Genomic DNA, 12,489 nt, shown 5'->3' with positions numbered 1-12,489 from the left:
TGTTCATTGTGTACCTGAAGTCATGACCTATCTGCTGGTGTGTCTTATGTATTAATATCATGTCTCCAAATATTTATTACTTAGTTATAAATAAATAAACAAACATGTATACTCTACTAATTTCTAAACACAATGTTGTACAAATATGGTGCCAATTTTATTGATTTCTAGAGCTTCCGCTGATTTCTGTTATGTCTGTATTTTCTCTGTAGCTCAACTATAGGCAGTTTTGGACTTATTTTAGTGAATATTCGATTGTTTCAATCACCAGACCATCATGATGGTCATCCCCCTCTCGCATCGGTCCCCTTCTGCCATGCCTGGTAACGTTGGGATTTCCCCAGTGTCGCACACTATTTGCACACTAGCTATCCTTCGACTGCCTCATTCTTGCTGCAGTGTCATCGAACCTTCCTTACTCATCTTGCCCGGCCACACACAACGCAACAACCTGGTTCTATGCTGCCATCCCAATACTGCGCTAAGCTGTCTGGCCAAGTCACTCATTTTGTCACAACTTGTGCTTGGTTGATGAGCAGCATGGAAGTTTTTGAGCAAGGTCAGGTACTCTTTCTTTCACATGTTCTAGAAGTTTTCTACCACCTTCTGCTGTTGTTGAAACTCTTTGAACAAATACTTTGTAACTGGTGGTTAGTGCTGTGGGTTGCTCACTTCCCAGGAGAAAAGTTGTTGTCTGTGGCTTATATTCCTCTTCACTCCTTGTGTGACTGGTCTGGAAGTTAGTGTTGCTTCTACGCTGATTGGCAGTGGGCTGAAATCTCTTTCGCCCAACAGCAACCATCCTACAACCTTCCTCAGGCAGAGTTTGACAGATCTTACCATTTGATAGCAAAATCCTCCCCAGCAAGGTGTGTATGGGGCAATGAATTTCCATGTTGTAGGTTGCTGGGCAAGGTACTAGTGCGTCTTGTATGCCATGACAGCTTGCCAGAACTCATTCAGCGTTGTGAGTGCAGAATGGAAGGTATTAGTGTTGTCAGTGAAAATTGTGCTCGCTAATCCTTGTCTTCCCACAAACCTGTGTGAAGAGTCTGTCAGTTGATGTATCTGAGTTTAGTTCCAGATGCAGGATGCATATTGTTGCATGTGTGAATAGAGCATGTATGCTTTGTTCTTAATGTCTTGTCTCATAGATAACAGGCCAGCAAGGAAATGGTTTCAGTGATTAGACCTGTTCTGCTGGTAATGAAGCCTTGCTTTGTTTGTCGAACAAAGTGAACCTTCACTATCTTGCAAGGTAGACAGCGGTGTAGAACATGTTTTGCCTGTCGAGCTATAGGAATCCATAAATGTATTCTCAGTGCAAGTAATACCATGTGTACGCTCAAAGGTGGTGCAGGCAAATGAGGCTGCTGGATTAGCAGGTGGGTGAAATGATGCTGTCCATTGAGTGAAATGGGGCTATCCATCAAGAAGAATTCAATGGTGTTGGTCTCTGCATAATTCTGCGAACAGGCAGATGTCTGCGAGATGAATAAAACCATTATCCAAGAACAGGTTGAAATGAGCTGTCTTAGAATTTTGTGTCGGAGGCAAGTTGTTGCACAGTGTGTGCAGTTCGGCTGTGCAGTACTGTTGTTAACGATCTGAATCCAGTATGTATTTGCTTTGTGTTGGTCTGATGCTGTCAGTTCTCTCTGTGTCCTACTTTCTTTTGTTAACTTCTGTTTGAAGCGAAGTATCCATTCTGTGATTCACAGCGGTTTGTAGTAGTTCCTATGCTGAGTAGCTGTTAAAATAGGGAGTGTTGTTTTTACCATGAGCATGTGGTCTGTTAATTTCTTCTTTTGTGGTAATGAATGGTCTTTTGTCTATATAAATTGTGGCCTTTGTGTTTGGTTCTTTGTTAACCAGTAGGCCCTTGAAGCCATATACTACCATGCCGAAGTTCATCTGCTATAGTACCTCTGGAAAGTATAGCAGCTGGATTTTCCTCACCATGGCAGTGTCACCACTGTGATGGATTCATTATTCTTTATAATTCCATAGAACTGTTTGACACAGGAAAGGTCATGGCCTATACATCCTGAGGCTACAGTTGAGTCAGTCCACAGTGTTATACGACTTGCATTGTAGTTTGTGGCATTACAGAAATAATAAAATGGGCTTGAACCAAAACGTATTGCTAGAAGTTCCAGCCATGGAAGAGTTATCCATCTGATCCATTTTTGCTTCAAACTAAATGTACTGTTATCATGTTGGAAGTGATGCATTGTACATAAAGGACTGCTCCATAGGCCTCTTCTGATTTGTCGAAAAATACTCTTTCTTCTAAGTCAGTGTCTCCAGAAATACCAACCCATTGGGGCATATGTATGTGCATACATTATGGCAACATTGATGCCCAGATTTCCCACCATTTGCCTAGATCCAGAGATAAGAGCCAGTCCCATTCACTTCCTCTTGACTAAATTCTCAGGAAAATTATTTTTCAGTGAGGGATACCGATAACAGATCTAGTGGGTTATAGAATCTGTCAGTGCTTTAACGTACTTCTTGCTTAAGCTTTCCTCACAAGAGATGTGTTTGTCATCACAAAGTATGCCAGATGGCTGTCCATTGTGGTTGCTGCACATCCTGAAATGACCTGCTACATTTAATGGAACAGGCTCCTCGTTGTGATTTGTGGGCAGCTCTCTCCAGTGGCAGTTCTCAGCTGCACATGGTGTGCAAATCGCAGATTTTTTTATGAAAATGTACACATATAAACTAGCTGTGTTAACACTTGTAGAAGTTGACAAAGAATAGCAGAGAAAATCGTGAAGAATATTCTGGATTCGTCTTTGGTTCAACAGCGAATTGCTGGTAGAGAAACACAAAAAAAAAAAACTCTTTACACTGATTTGAGAAACATGCTAGTACAAGTTATTCGTTAACTCAGTTGAATCTCCCTCTCTCTTTTTTTTTATTGAATACAGCTAAAATGCAGTGTCTAAAATCAGTTTGCATAATATCCATACTGTTGATGTTGTATTGACTGTAATCACTCGGAAGTAACATACTTTATCACATAGGTTTCAATATTGGAATTTGTTGTGTAATTTCGTTTGAATGGAAGAAGAGATTTTTTGTAGCTGCTCACCATCACTGAAAAACATATTCATATTTACCAGCAAGATACAAACATGAGACAGTCCATAAAATCGAGACACAGGTATAAATATTTTACACAGAGTTTCATAAGAGGGAAAACTCCTAGGGCTTAACGTGTGTTTATTTTCTGACATAAACTGGTGGTCATGTCAAGATTTCCGGCTACAAGGAAAACATTCCAGTTGTTTCCTATGCAACAAGAATTGTGGCAAATACATTATTTATGATAAATAACATCAGCTGTTGCATATAATATGTCTATTAAATTAATAAGAAAGGCCCATGATCTTTTGTAAAATGAAGAGTGAAACAAAGAAATTGTAAGTAGCTGGACATAAACCTGCTAGTTTTCTCTTTATACGACACTGTCAACTAAGTTATGGCTTCAACACGGCAGTAGTGCCAAGTTACACGGTGTACGCTGTGTAAAGGCTGTTTCTACGAATGGCATTATTTGATGTTTAAGTATGACAGATTATACAAAAAGGGATGCACTTTTGATAGATCATCATTGCGCTATAGCATTGAAACAGTATACTTTCGTAGTGCACAAATTATAACACTAAAAGTATCAAATATGGGAAGCCTTTAATGATCAGTATGTAATTTTGTGTTATTTTATTACAACTATTTGTACTTCAGCAACATGGTTTTGGAGATCCTCAAAATGCTGGTGTCCTGAAACAGCTTATGTTCATATCACATATTCTATAATAAAAAAACACCACACATGAAATTTAGCTCCGTACAATATGGCGTCTCCTAAGCTCTGTTTGTGACACAAAACCGATACTGCATCTCATCAGCTATGATCCTCTCCATGAGACAAAAATCTGACATGTCAGCTAATTCATTTCACATATCGCAGTGTAGTGGAAGATGGGAATTCCATGCTGTGACGTCACCAGCTCCTCATCCGTGCATATTTTCATGTCCCATGAGAGGATGGCTTGAGTGGCAGGATTTTCTGTGATGATATCAATGACATTGCTGTGAACAACACTGAACATGTCAGTTCATTTTAGTTTACTCCATACCTCTGTATGGGTGTTGTGTGATGTCCTTAGGTTAGTTAGGTTTAAGTAGTTCTAAGTTCTAGGGGACTGATGACCATAGATGTTAAGTCCCATAGTGCTCAGAGCCACCTCTGTATGCATAGTGTTTACGTCAACTTCTGATTGCCATATTTCAATAATTTGGCTTGAATTTGTGGCCCACTTAGCTACTGGTAGGCTGATGTGTCCCGTGAGTGCTGTAAGGTTGTAATACAAATTAATCACCACACTGCCATCTGCAGCACTTCCACCCGTTTGTTTCGCTTTGAGAATCACCAAGCTTTTGACAAAATTTGATGCAGTATCTTTCCTCAACACATTCAGTCATCTTTGGAGAATTGGTAATCCGATGAACACATTGTGTAGCACCTCACTCAGCAACCAACAGGCAGCAACTGACTCGCTGGAAGGCGGGGACAAAATTCACGCATGCGCATAAAGGTCCGTTCCTTCACTGTGTACAGTGGTGCCGCGCTGTTGTCTCCATTTTGCATGGAAAAATCGAAGGTTGGATACTTTTTAGACAGACCTTGTATATAGGTTGATTCTTGCCTAGAAGATAACAGCATCCATGCTATTTATTTAAATATCGACATTTAAATAAATGAATAGCATGTAACAATTGGATGGTTGCTGTTATCTTCTATGTAAGAGTCAACCTATATTTTGTACACAGCCACGGGCTCAAAATGTCAATTTTTGACAAAATAGCATTGAAACAATTTATTTGTTTTCTATTACTGTGTCATTGAGTAAATAAAATCAGGTATTTATTTGTTAGCTCATTAGGTCATGTACAGTACCGTCACTTCGACATTGAACACCTCAGATGTATGGTTTATACTGTATTTACTAAAATTTTCTCATTTTAATTTATACATTATGACTTGTCATTTATTCATACAGTTATAAAACATTCACGAGTTGCATATTTTGTTTGTAAAGGGCAAATTAAAACAATACTATTCCATATTAATAAAATATTCTCCTGTTCAATAGGAGTGATACTATAGATGTATTCATAATCACATCTCAAACTTTATCACATGTATTGATGAAAAATCTGCTCACCAAGTGGCAGCAGGGGAACACACCTACAAAAGGATTTAACTATTACAAGCTTTCAAAGCCAGTGGCTCCTTCGTCTTGCAGAGGAGTTGAAGGGGGAGGAAGAGGGCTGAAGGAAAAGGACTGGAGAGGTTTAGGGAAAGGGGTACAGTTCAGAAAAGTCATCCAGAACCCAGGGTCAGGGGAGACTTACCGGACATGATAAGGATAGACTGATTGTTGGAGACTGCACTGGACGAGATTTGAAAACCTGAGAGCTTAAAGGTGGAAAACAGGGTAATGTGCAAAACAGAGATTACTACTCAAACATCATACATGACTTAACAAGAGAGGAAAGCTAAGTGCATTGTTTATAACAGAGGTGGGAGGGGGACAGTGAAAAATAGATGAGTCAGAAAATAAAAGATGTAAGAAACTGAAATGGAGTGAAGAAAGGAGTAGTTAATGTGAATAAATGCTGAGACGGAAGGAATTAAATTAAGGTCAGGTGGGTGGTGAAAACAGAGCACATGTTGAAACTTCCTGGCAGATTAAAACTGTGTGCCCGACCAAGACTCGAACTCGGGACCTTTGCCTTTCGTGGGCAAGTGCTCTACCAACTGAGCTATCGAAGCACGACTCACGCCCGGTACTCACAGCTTTACTTCTGCCAGTACCTCGCCTCCTACCTTCCAAACTTTACAGAAGCTCTCGGGCGTGAGTCGTGCTTCGGTAGCTCAGTTGGTAGAGCATTTGCCCGCGAAAGACAAAGGTCCCGAGTTCGAGTCTCGGTCGGGCACATAGTTTTAATCTGCCAGGAAGTTTCATATCAGTGCACACTCCGCTGCAGAGTGAAAATCTCATTCTGGAAACATCACCCAGGCTGTGGCTAAGCCGTGTCTCCACAATATCCTTTCTTTCAGGAGTGCTAGTTCTGCAAGGTTCGCAGGAGAGCTTCTGTAAAGTTTGGAAGGTAGGAGGTGAGGTACTGGCAGAAGTAAAGCTGTGAGTACCGGGCGTGAGTCGTGCTTCGGTAGCTCAGTTGGTAGAGCACTTGCCCACGAAAGGCAAAGGTCCCGAGTTCGAGTCTCGGTCGGGCACACAGTTTTAATCTGCCAGGAAGTTTCATATCAGCGCACACTCTGCTGCAGAGTGAAAATCTCATTCTGGAAAGGACATGTTGTAGTGCTAGTTCCCACCTGCGGAGTTCTGAGAAACTGGTGTCTGGGGAAGAATCCAGGTGGCACATATGGTGAAACAGGCATGGAGATCATGAATAATTGATTATTTTCATTGTTATATTTTTCACATGAGTGGTAGATTTTAGAGTCTTTAGGAGTTTGTTGTGCAGTTTTACCATCATGTGGTAGGTTCCTTTTTAACAGTTACTATTGTTTGTAGGTATAATGTGTAAGTTATCTTGCTTTCTTGTGCAGTGATTGTAAATGAATTAATTTGTTCATATATTCCCCACAAATTTCAGGTTTTCTGAAAAACAGCAATATTTTCAAAATCTATGTGCGTTTAATATGTTAAACAAAGGCTTGCGTGAATCTCTAATACTCTTTTCAGTAATGATTCAAATAGTTCTATAAGTACTCAGTGCTGCATGAGAATTACTCTAGAATATTATATTTTAGATTTGAATGAAAATATCTATTTGCAGCCCATTATGAAACTGTTCAGCCCAATTCCACCATCCCCTCTCACACCCAACTACAAGTTATTATTTTAGACATGTTTCATATGCAGCATAAAACAATTTAATTATCACAAGTCTCAGTAAAACTATATTTGTATTAAAACATGTGGGTGGGTGGATTTTGTGTATTTGTGCCAATTTCTTATCACAGCCTGTAATTAGCTGTGAACAAGTACTTTATAGGGCCCAGGGAGATGCCGATGACTTGAGACAGGGCAACAAGACAGTTGTACCAGTGTGCAGTAATTGGCCTAGCTGTGTGTATTAACAAAACTGTAATGTAATTGAGAATGTGATTTTGTAAAATTATGCAGGCATAAACAACTGCTATGGCTCTTCCTGTAGCTGAAAGCTTTGTAGCTAATGGACCACAGAGGTCTAGCTCAGTCTGTTTCTTTTCCAAAATCGGAACGTGACCTGAGCTGGCCTTGTTTCACATTTTACTTGGTCTTTGAGTCTTACAAGGAAAATTCCCAATTTGCACCCTCTCAGATTTAGTGGTAAGATTGCACAGTGGATAGCCCGTCAAAAACTAAACACACATCAAGCATGACAACAGGAAGAAGGTGTACTGAACTGTGAAAAAAAGCAAAATAGAAACTGTGAACAAGAAGTGCAATAAACAGCGGCCTGAAATAGTAGCAGCATCGTGGGTAAGTGTCTTGGTGTTGTACTACCATGTAGGCAAGCTGGGTTCAAAACTCCTCCATGCCATGTATACATTTTTGTTTCACAAAATTATGAATGTCTGTCCAGTCATTGAAATGTTTGTTCTCTTTCTGTAGTCTTGGCTATTGTCATACTATACCTTGGTTATAGAGTATGAGTCATTTGGTAAGAGTGTGTTACTGTTGCAAGTAAATGTGATGAATTGTGAGAGCAGGCGAAATACCACGTAGATGTCTCACAGAAATGGAAACAACAAATAAACGGGTACGAACTATGTGACAACAAAGGTCAAGAATCAAGACTTCCATAATGGAATGCAACTTCAAAAATGTTAAAAATCATATTTTTTTACAGAGCACAGAGATATTGTACGATTGTGAAACTGTTGTGTTCATTTCCTGCAGTGTACATGACAAACTATTATGTTTTCATAATTTCCGTGAGAATGATCGCATTCACATTGGTATGAATACCTATATTGGGCAAGGAGGCATGTGTCTTACTCACTTACCGCCGCACAAAGTAGGTGCATACATAGAAGATTACTATTGTATGAAATGCGTAGTGTCACTAATGCTGGGTATGACACCCCAGACGTGTTTTCTGGTGGAGGTTTCGGTTGACTTGGCGTATTGTCATCAACTTTTGCGGTTCCCATTCAAAAGCCACTTCCTTTCGGCTGGTAATAGAGTAGTTGTGCAGAATCAACTGTTGTTATAGGTCCCTACCGTACACCTCGCTGTTGCAAATGGTTGCTACCACCATGACATAGACACAGATTTGAGTAAAGTGAGCAGTAGGGGAAATAAAGGGCACTGGGAAGTTTTGAACACAGCTTGTCCACTTGGCAGTCCAACACCGTAACCACTTTACCACAATGCCAGTGCACTTCATGACTGTTCTGTAATGCGCTTCTTGTTCTTAGACCATTCACTGTTTCTATTTTGCTTCCTGTTTTTGTGCTCGATCTGTGTTCAGTTTTTGACGGGCTATCTACGAGTCCTCTTACCACTAGATCTAAGGGGATGGGATGGGGAGTTTCGCTTATGAAGTTACTTCATTTTAATTTGTTAGATGCTCTGAAAACCTCTCATAAAGGTTGCTTGCATGATTCATGTACTTTTACATAACTTTAATCACTGTGTTCTATTGTTAGTATTTATGCTTTTGTAGTGTACTTTTAATTGTGAGAAATGTGTTGAAGTAAACAATACTTCGACTATCATGTTATATGTATCCTCCAGTTTCACACAATTATGTCACCTCTGGGATAATTTTTAAATGTTGTAGCTATATAGATGCAATGTTAAGGCTTAATAATCTGTCAGCTCAAATCAAATATGTGTGCTTATCAATAAGGGAACTTATATGATCTGTAAACTGATCGATTAAATTTCTTGCTTTAAGAAAAATAAATGGACTCCAGAAGATGCAGTGAAACATATGAAGAGGAAAAGGCCTCATATTCTGTTGCACACTAAACAGTGGGATGCTCTCAAGATGTACCATAAAAATAATGTAAAATGTTAACAGATCAATGTACTAGAATTTTATGAAAATCTGTCCACTTTTTAAAAGTGTTCTGATAATGTTATTATCTGTTGAACTTTGTTAGATGTGTTGAAAGAGATTTTTTAATGAATGATGGAATAAAATGTTTTGTGTGTAAGTAATGAATTTTCCATGGTGAATTTTATGACCTATTTTTCTGAGTGTAGAATGCACCTGTCAGCACTTTGCTAATTTTGATATTCAGAGTAACATTTGTTACTGCACTCTAATCTTTGATTTTTTTTCAAACTGCATTTGACATTTTATTTTAATGTAATGGACTTATGTTTATGCTAACAGCAAAAAATCAGCTAAAATTTAAAGATGTCTATACTGCCATTCTACTTCGCCTTCTGGAGAAACAAAGTTGCCTATTCGGTAAATTCATCTTTCACTTCCTTGTCTGAAAGTGGCCAGTTGTATATGTTGAGGGTTTCCAAAGGTACATATCTTTTGGTCCATCTGTCTTTGTGCTATTTTCCTTTTTGACACTGGCATTTTCATACCAGTATTGAATACACAAATCTTCTGCAAGTTTGAGAAAACTTCCAGCAACTGCAAGTGCATGCAGCAGGATGAAAAAATTGTTTCCTCTAATTTGCAGAAGCTACTTCTGGAAGTTGACGAAACTTGTGGAAGTAGACTTGCTGGCAGTGTTGCCATGTCAAAGAACTTGCAGAAGCAGCTTCTGGAAGTGGCTTGTAGAAGTTGACTTGCTAGTAAACATATGCCTTAGGATGTCACACATGAGTGTTAAAGAACCGCGTTGTGTGCCACCTGTTTCACCTGCAATTTAGCCTACATAATTGTTGCATTTCATATACCTAAAATGCTTCTAAAATGCTCAAATGCATTTGAGATTTGGATGTGGAGGAGAATGGAGATAATAAGCTGGATGGAAAGAGTGAGTAATGAAAGAGTATTGGAAAGGGTTGGTGAGAGATGATGTCTGCTGAAGGTTGTAAGAGAAAGGAAAAAGAACTGGTTGGGACATTCATTGAGAAGGGAGTGCTTTCTAGTAGATGCTTTGGAAGGATTGGTTAGTGGGAGAAGACTGAGAGGAAGAAGGAGATACAAGATGATAAACGACATAAAGGGAAGAGGAAATTATGCAGACCTGAAGAGAATGGCAGAAGACTGGACAGCCTGGAGAACTACCATCTGAAAACCTGCTTTTAGGCAGAACACTGATGATGATGATGATGATGATGATGATATACCTACAAGTTGTTACACCCTAGTATTTGTATGAGTTGACAGATGATATTGTAGACATAGGCTACTACATTTATTGTTATGAAGTACAAGGTTTTTACATTTCTGAACATTCAAAGTAAGTTGCCATACTTTGCACCACTTTTAAATCTTATTAAGAGATCTAACCAGTGGTGAATACATAAGGGAGGGTGTCCGGGACATGCACCACCCCCCCCCCCCCCCCTTTGCGGGGTCACCCGCATTGCCACCCGTGCCGCTCCCCCAGTCAACCTGCACGCTACTCATTCATTTTTTGGTCAGTTGACTTGACTGAATCGAGTTATCAGGTAGTTGTACTTTCCTATGTAGCACGCGCATCCGTGTCATCGTATTTTATACGTTTCTGTCTGGCACATAGATAGCTAACATGTACCTACGAGAAAAGTCGCAGCTATTCTAGTGATCTCGGTACATTATTCTGTTTGTCATTTCTTCGAGAAACGTCATGAATATTCTATGGTTTTCTTGTACGAACACCCTTCTTCAGTACATAGCATTATAAATACGGACTATTCACCGAATAGGAATCTAGTTTACATTCAGAAGCAGAAATATTAAGACTGAAGAAGGAATAAGTAAAAAGTCCTAGTTGTAGCAAGTACAACTTTCTTAAACTTTGTATGTGACTTGATTATTTTTTATTACGGTAAAAGTAAAGGTAGCTCAAGATATCTTTAGCGCCCCCTCCTTGAGGTTTTTTTGCATCCACTGCTGAATCTGACTGAATATTTGTGCAGCCTTTTTCAGACAGCTGCATCACCTGCAAAAATTCTGAGCTAACTGTTAATACGAGGATGGTTTGATAAGTCTGGTAGAGAAAAGTGTTTGTTTCACAAAAAACTCACCTTACTTCTTGACATAGTCTCCTTGAGGGATATACACTTGGTCCAGTGATCTTCCAGCTCTTTCATTCCGTTGGAAAAATAAATTCAAACTCTCCAAAATACTCGTTGACTGCAACTACCATTGCCTTATTTGATGAAAATTTCTTCCCAGAACGCCAAAATTTCATATAAGGGAATGGGAAGAAGTCACTTGGGGTGAAGTGTGGTGAATAGGATGAATGAGGAGCCAATTGCAAGCCCAATTCGTGCACTGTCACCATTGTTATCACTGGTGTTAAAGAACACTTTTTTGCATGCCAACCTTCCCCTCCCCCCCTTTTTTTATTCCCCTCCCCAGCCTACGCAAGTTTCAAACAGTCCAACAATGAAGCTTAACAGGCTCCAGTTATGGTTCTGCCTTTCTCCAAGTAATGTATGAGGATTATTCATTGGGAATGGGAATCCTGAAAAAAACAGTGGCTATCCCCTTATCAGCTGACAAAATGGTCTTTGCCTTCTTCAACACACTTTCATCAGCCTGTGTCCATTGTTTTGATTGCCATTTTGACACTCATGTGTAACGATGGATCTAGGTTTCATCAACAGTCACAAATGAGAACAAGAAGTCTTGCACATTGCAATTAAACATCACTGAACATTGTGTTAAAATGTTGTGCCATTTGCGAGATTTTGTTTGACTGTGAGCAACTGTAGCATCCATCTCGCACACACACACACACAGCTTCTTCGTAGCCAATTCTCTGTGCAGGATATTATGCACTTACTCAGTTGAAATGCCTATAATGTCAGTGACCTCAATTTTTTATTTGGCAATCTTGCATTACCATATCACGTAGTTTGTCAATGGTTTCCTTTGTGGTGACCTCAATTGGACACCTGGAGTGCACCTTATCTTATGCTCGCCTGACCTTGTTTAAAATCATTAATCCAAAAGTAAATGGTCTTCTTTGATGGTGCTGCGTCTGCATGAACTTCAGTCCAACCCTACAAATAAAAATATTTAATAGCAGCGCGAAACTCTGTTTTCTCCATTTTCAGTTGTCTTGTTGTCAGCACACTGATAATCTAGACAGCTGTCAACAGTGAGCTGTATGCTGTACATTGTTGAAATTCTTTACACGACTCCTGCAGTGTACGTTGATTGCATGAACTGATACAAAATGATGTATCTGTGGATATATCAGTGCAACTGATCTGGATTCCAGAACATTTTCTAGACATTATTGATGAAGCTCAGTGTTGTCTCCGC

At 39.5% G+C, this 12,489-nt stretch overlaps 1 protein-coding gene across 1 annotated transcript in view; it reads left to right on the top strand.

The window, feature by feature from the left end:
- LOC126192787 (phosphatidylglycerophosphatase and protein-tyrosine phosphatase 1) overlaps positions 1-9,256 on the top strand; it is a 30,977-nt gene extending 21,721 nt beyond the window's left edge. The window contains exon 4 of the mRNA XM_049932631.1: positions 8,995-9,256. Within this exon, the coding sequence (XP_049788588.1) occupies positions 8,995-9,117 (123 nt within the window). The 3' untranslated portion in view covers positions 9,118-9,256. The remainder of the gene's footprint in view (positions 1-8,994) is intronic.
- The last annotated feature ends 3,233 nt before the right edge of the window (positions 9,257-12,489 follow it).

Source organism: Schistocerca nitens, chromosome 1 (assembly GCF_023898315.1).
Source record: "Schistocerca nitens isolate TAMUIC-IGC-003100 chromosome 1, iqSchNite1.1, whole genome shotgun sequence".
Classification (NCBI taxonomy): Eukaryota; Metazoa; Arthropoda; class Insecta; order Orthoptera; family Acrididae; genus Schistocerca; species Schistocerca nitens.
This window is presented reverse-complemented; position numbering and strand designations above follow the sequence as displayed.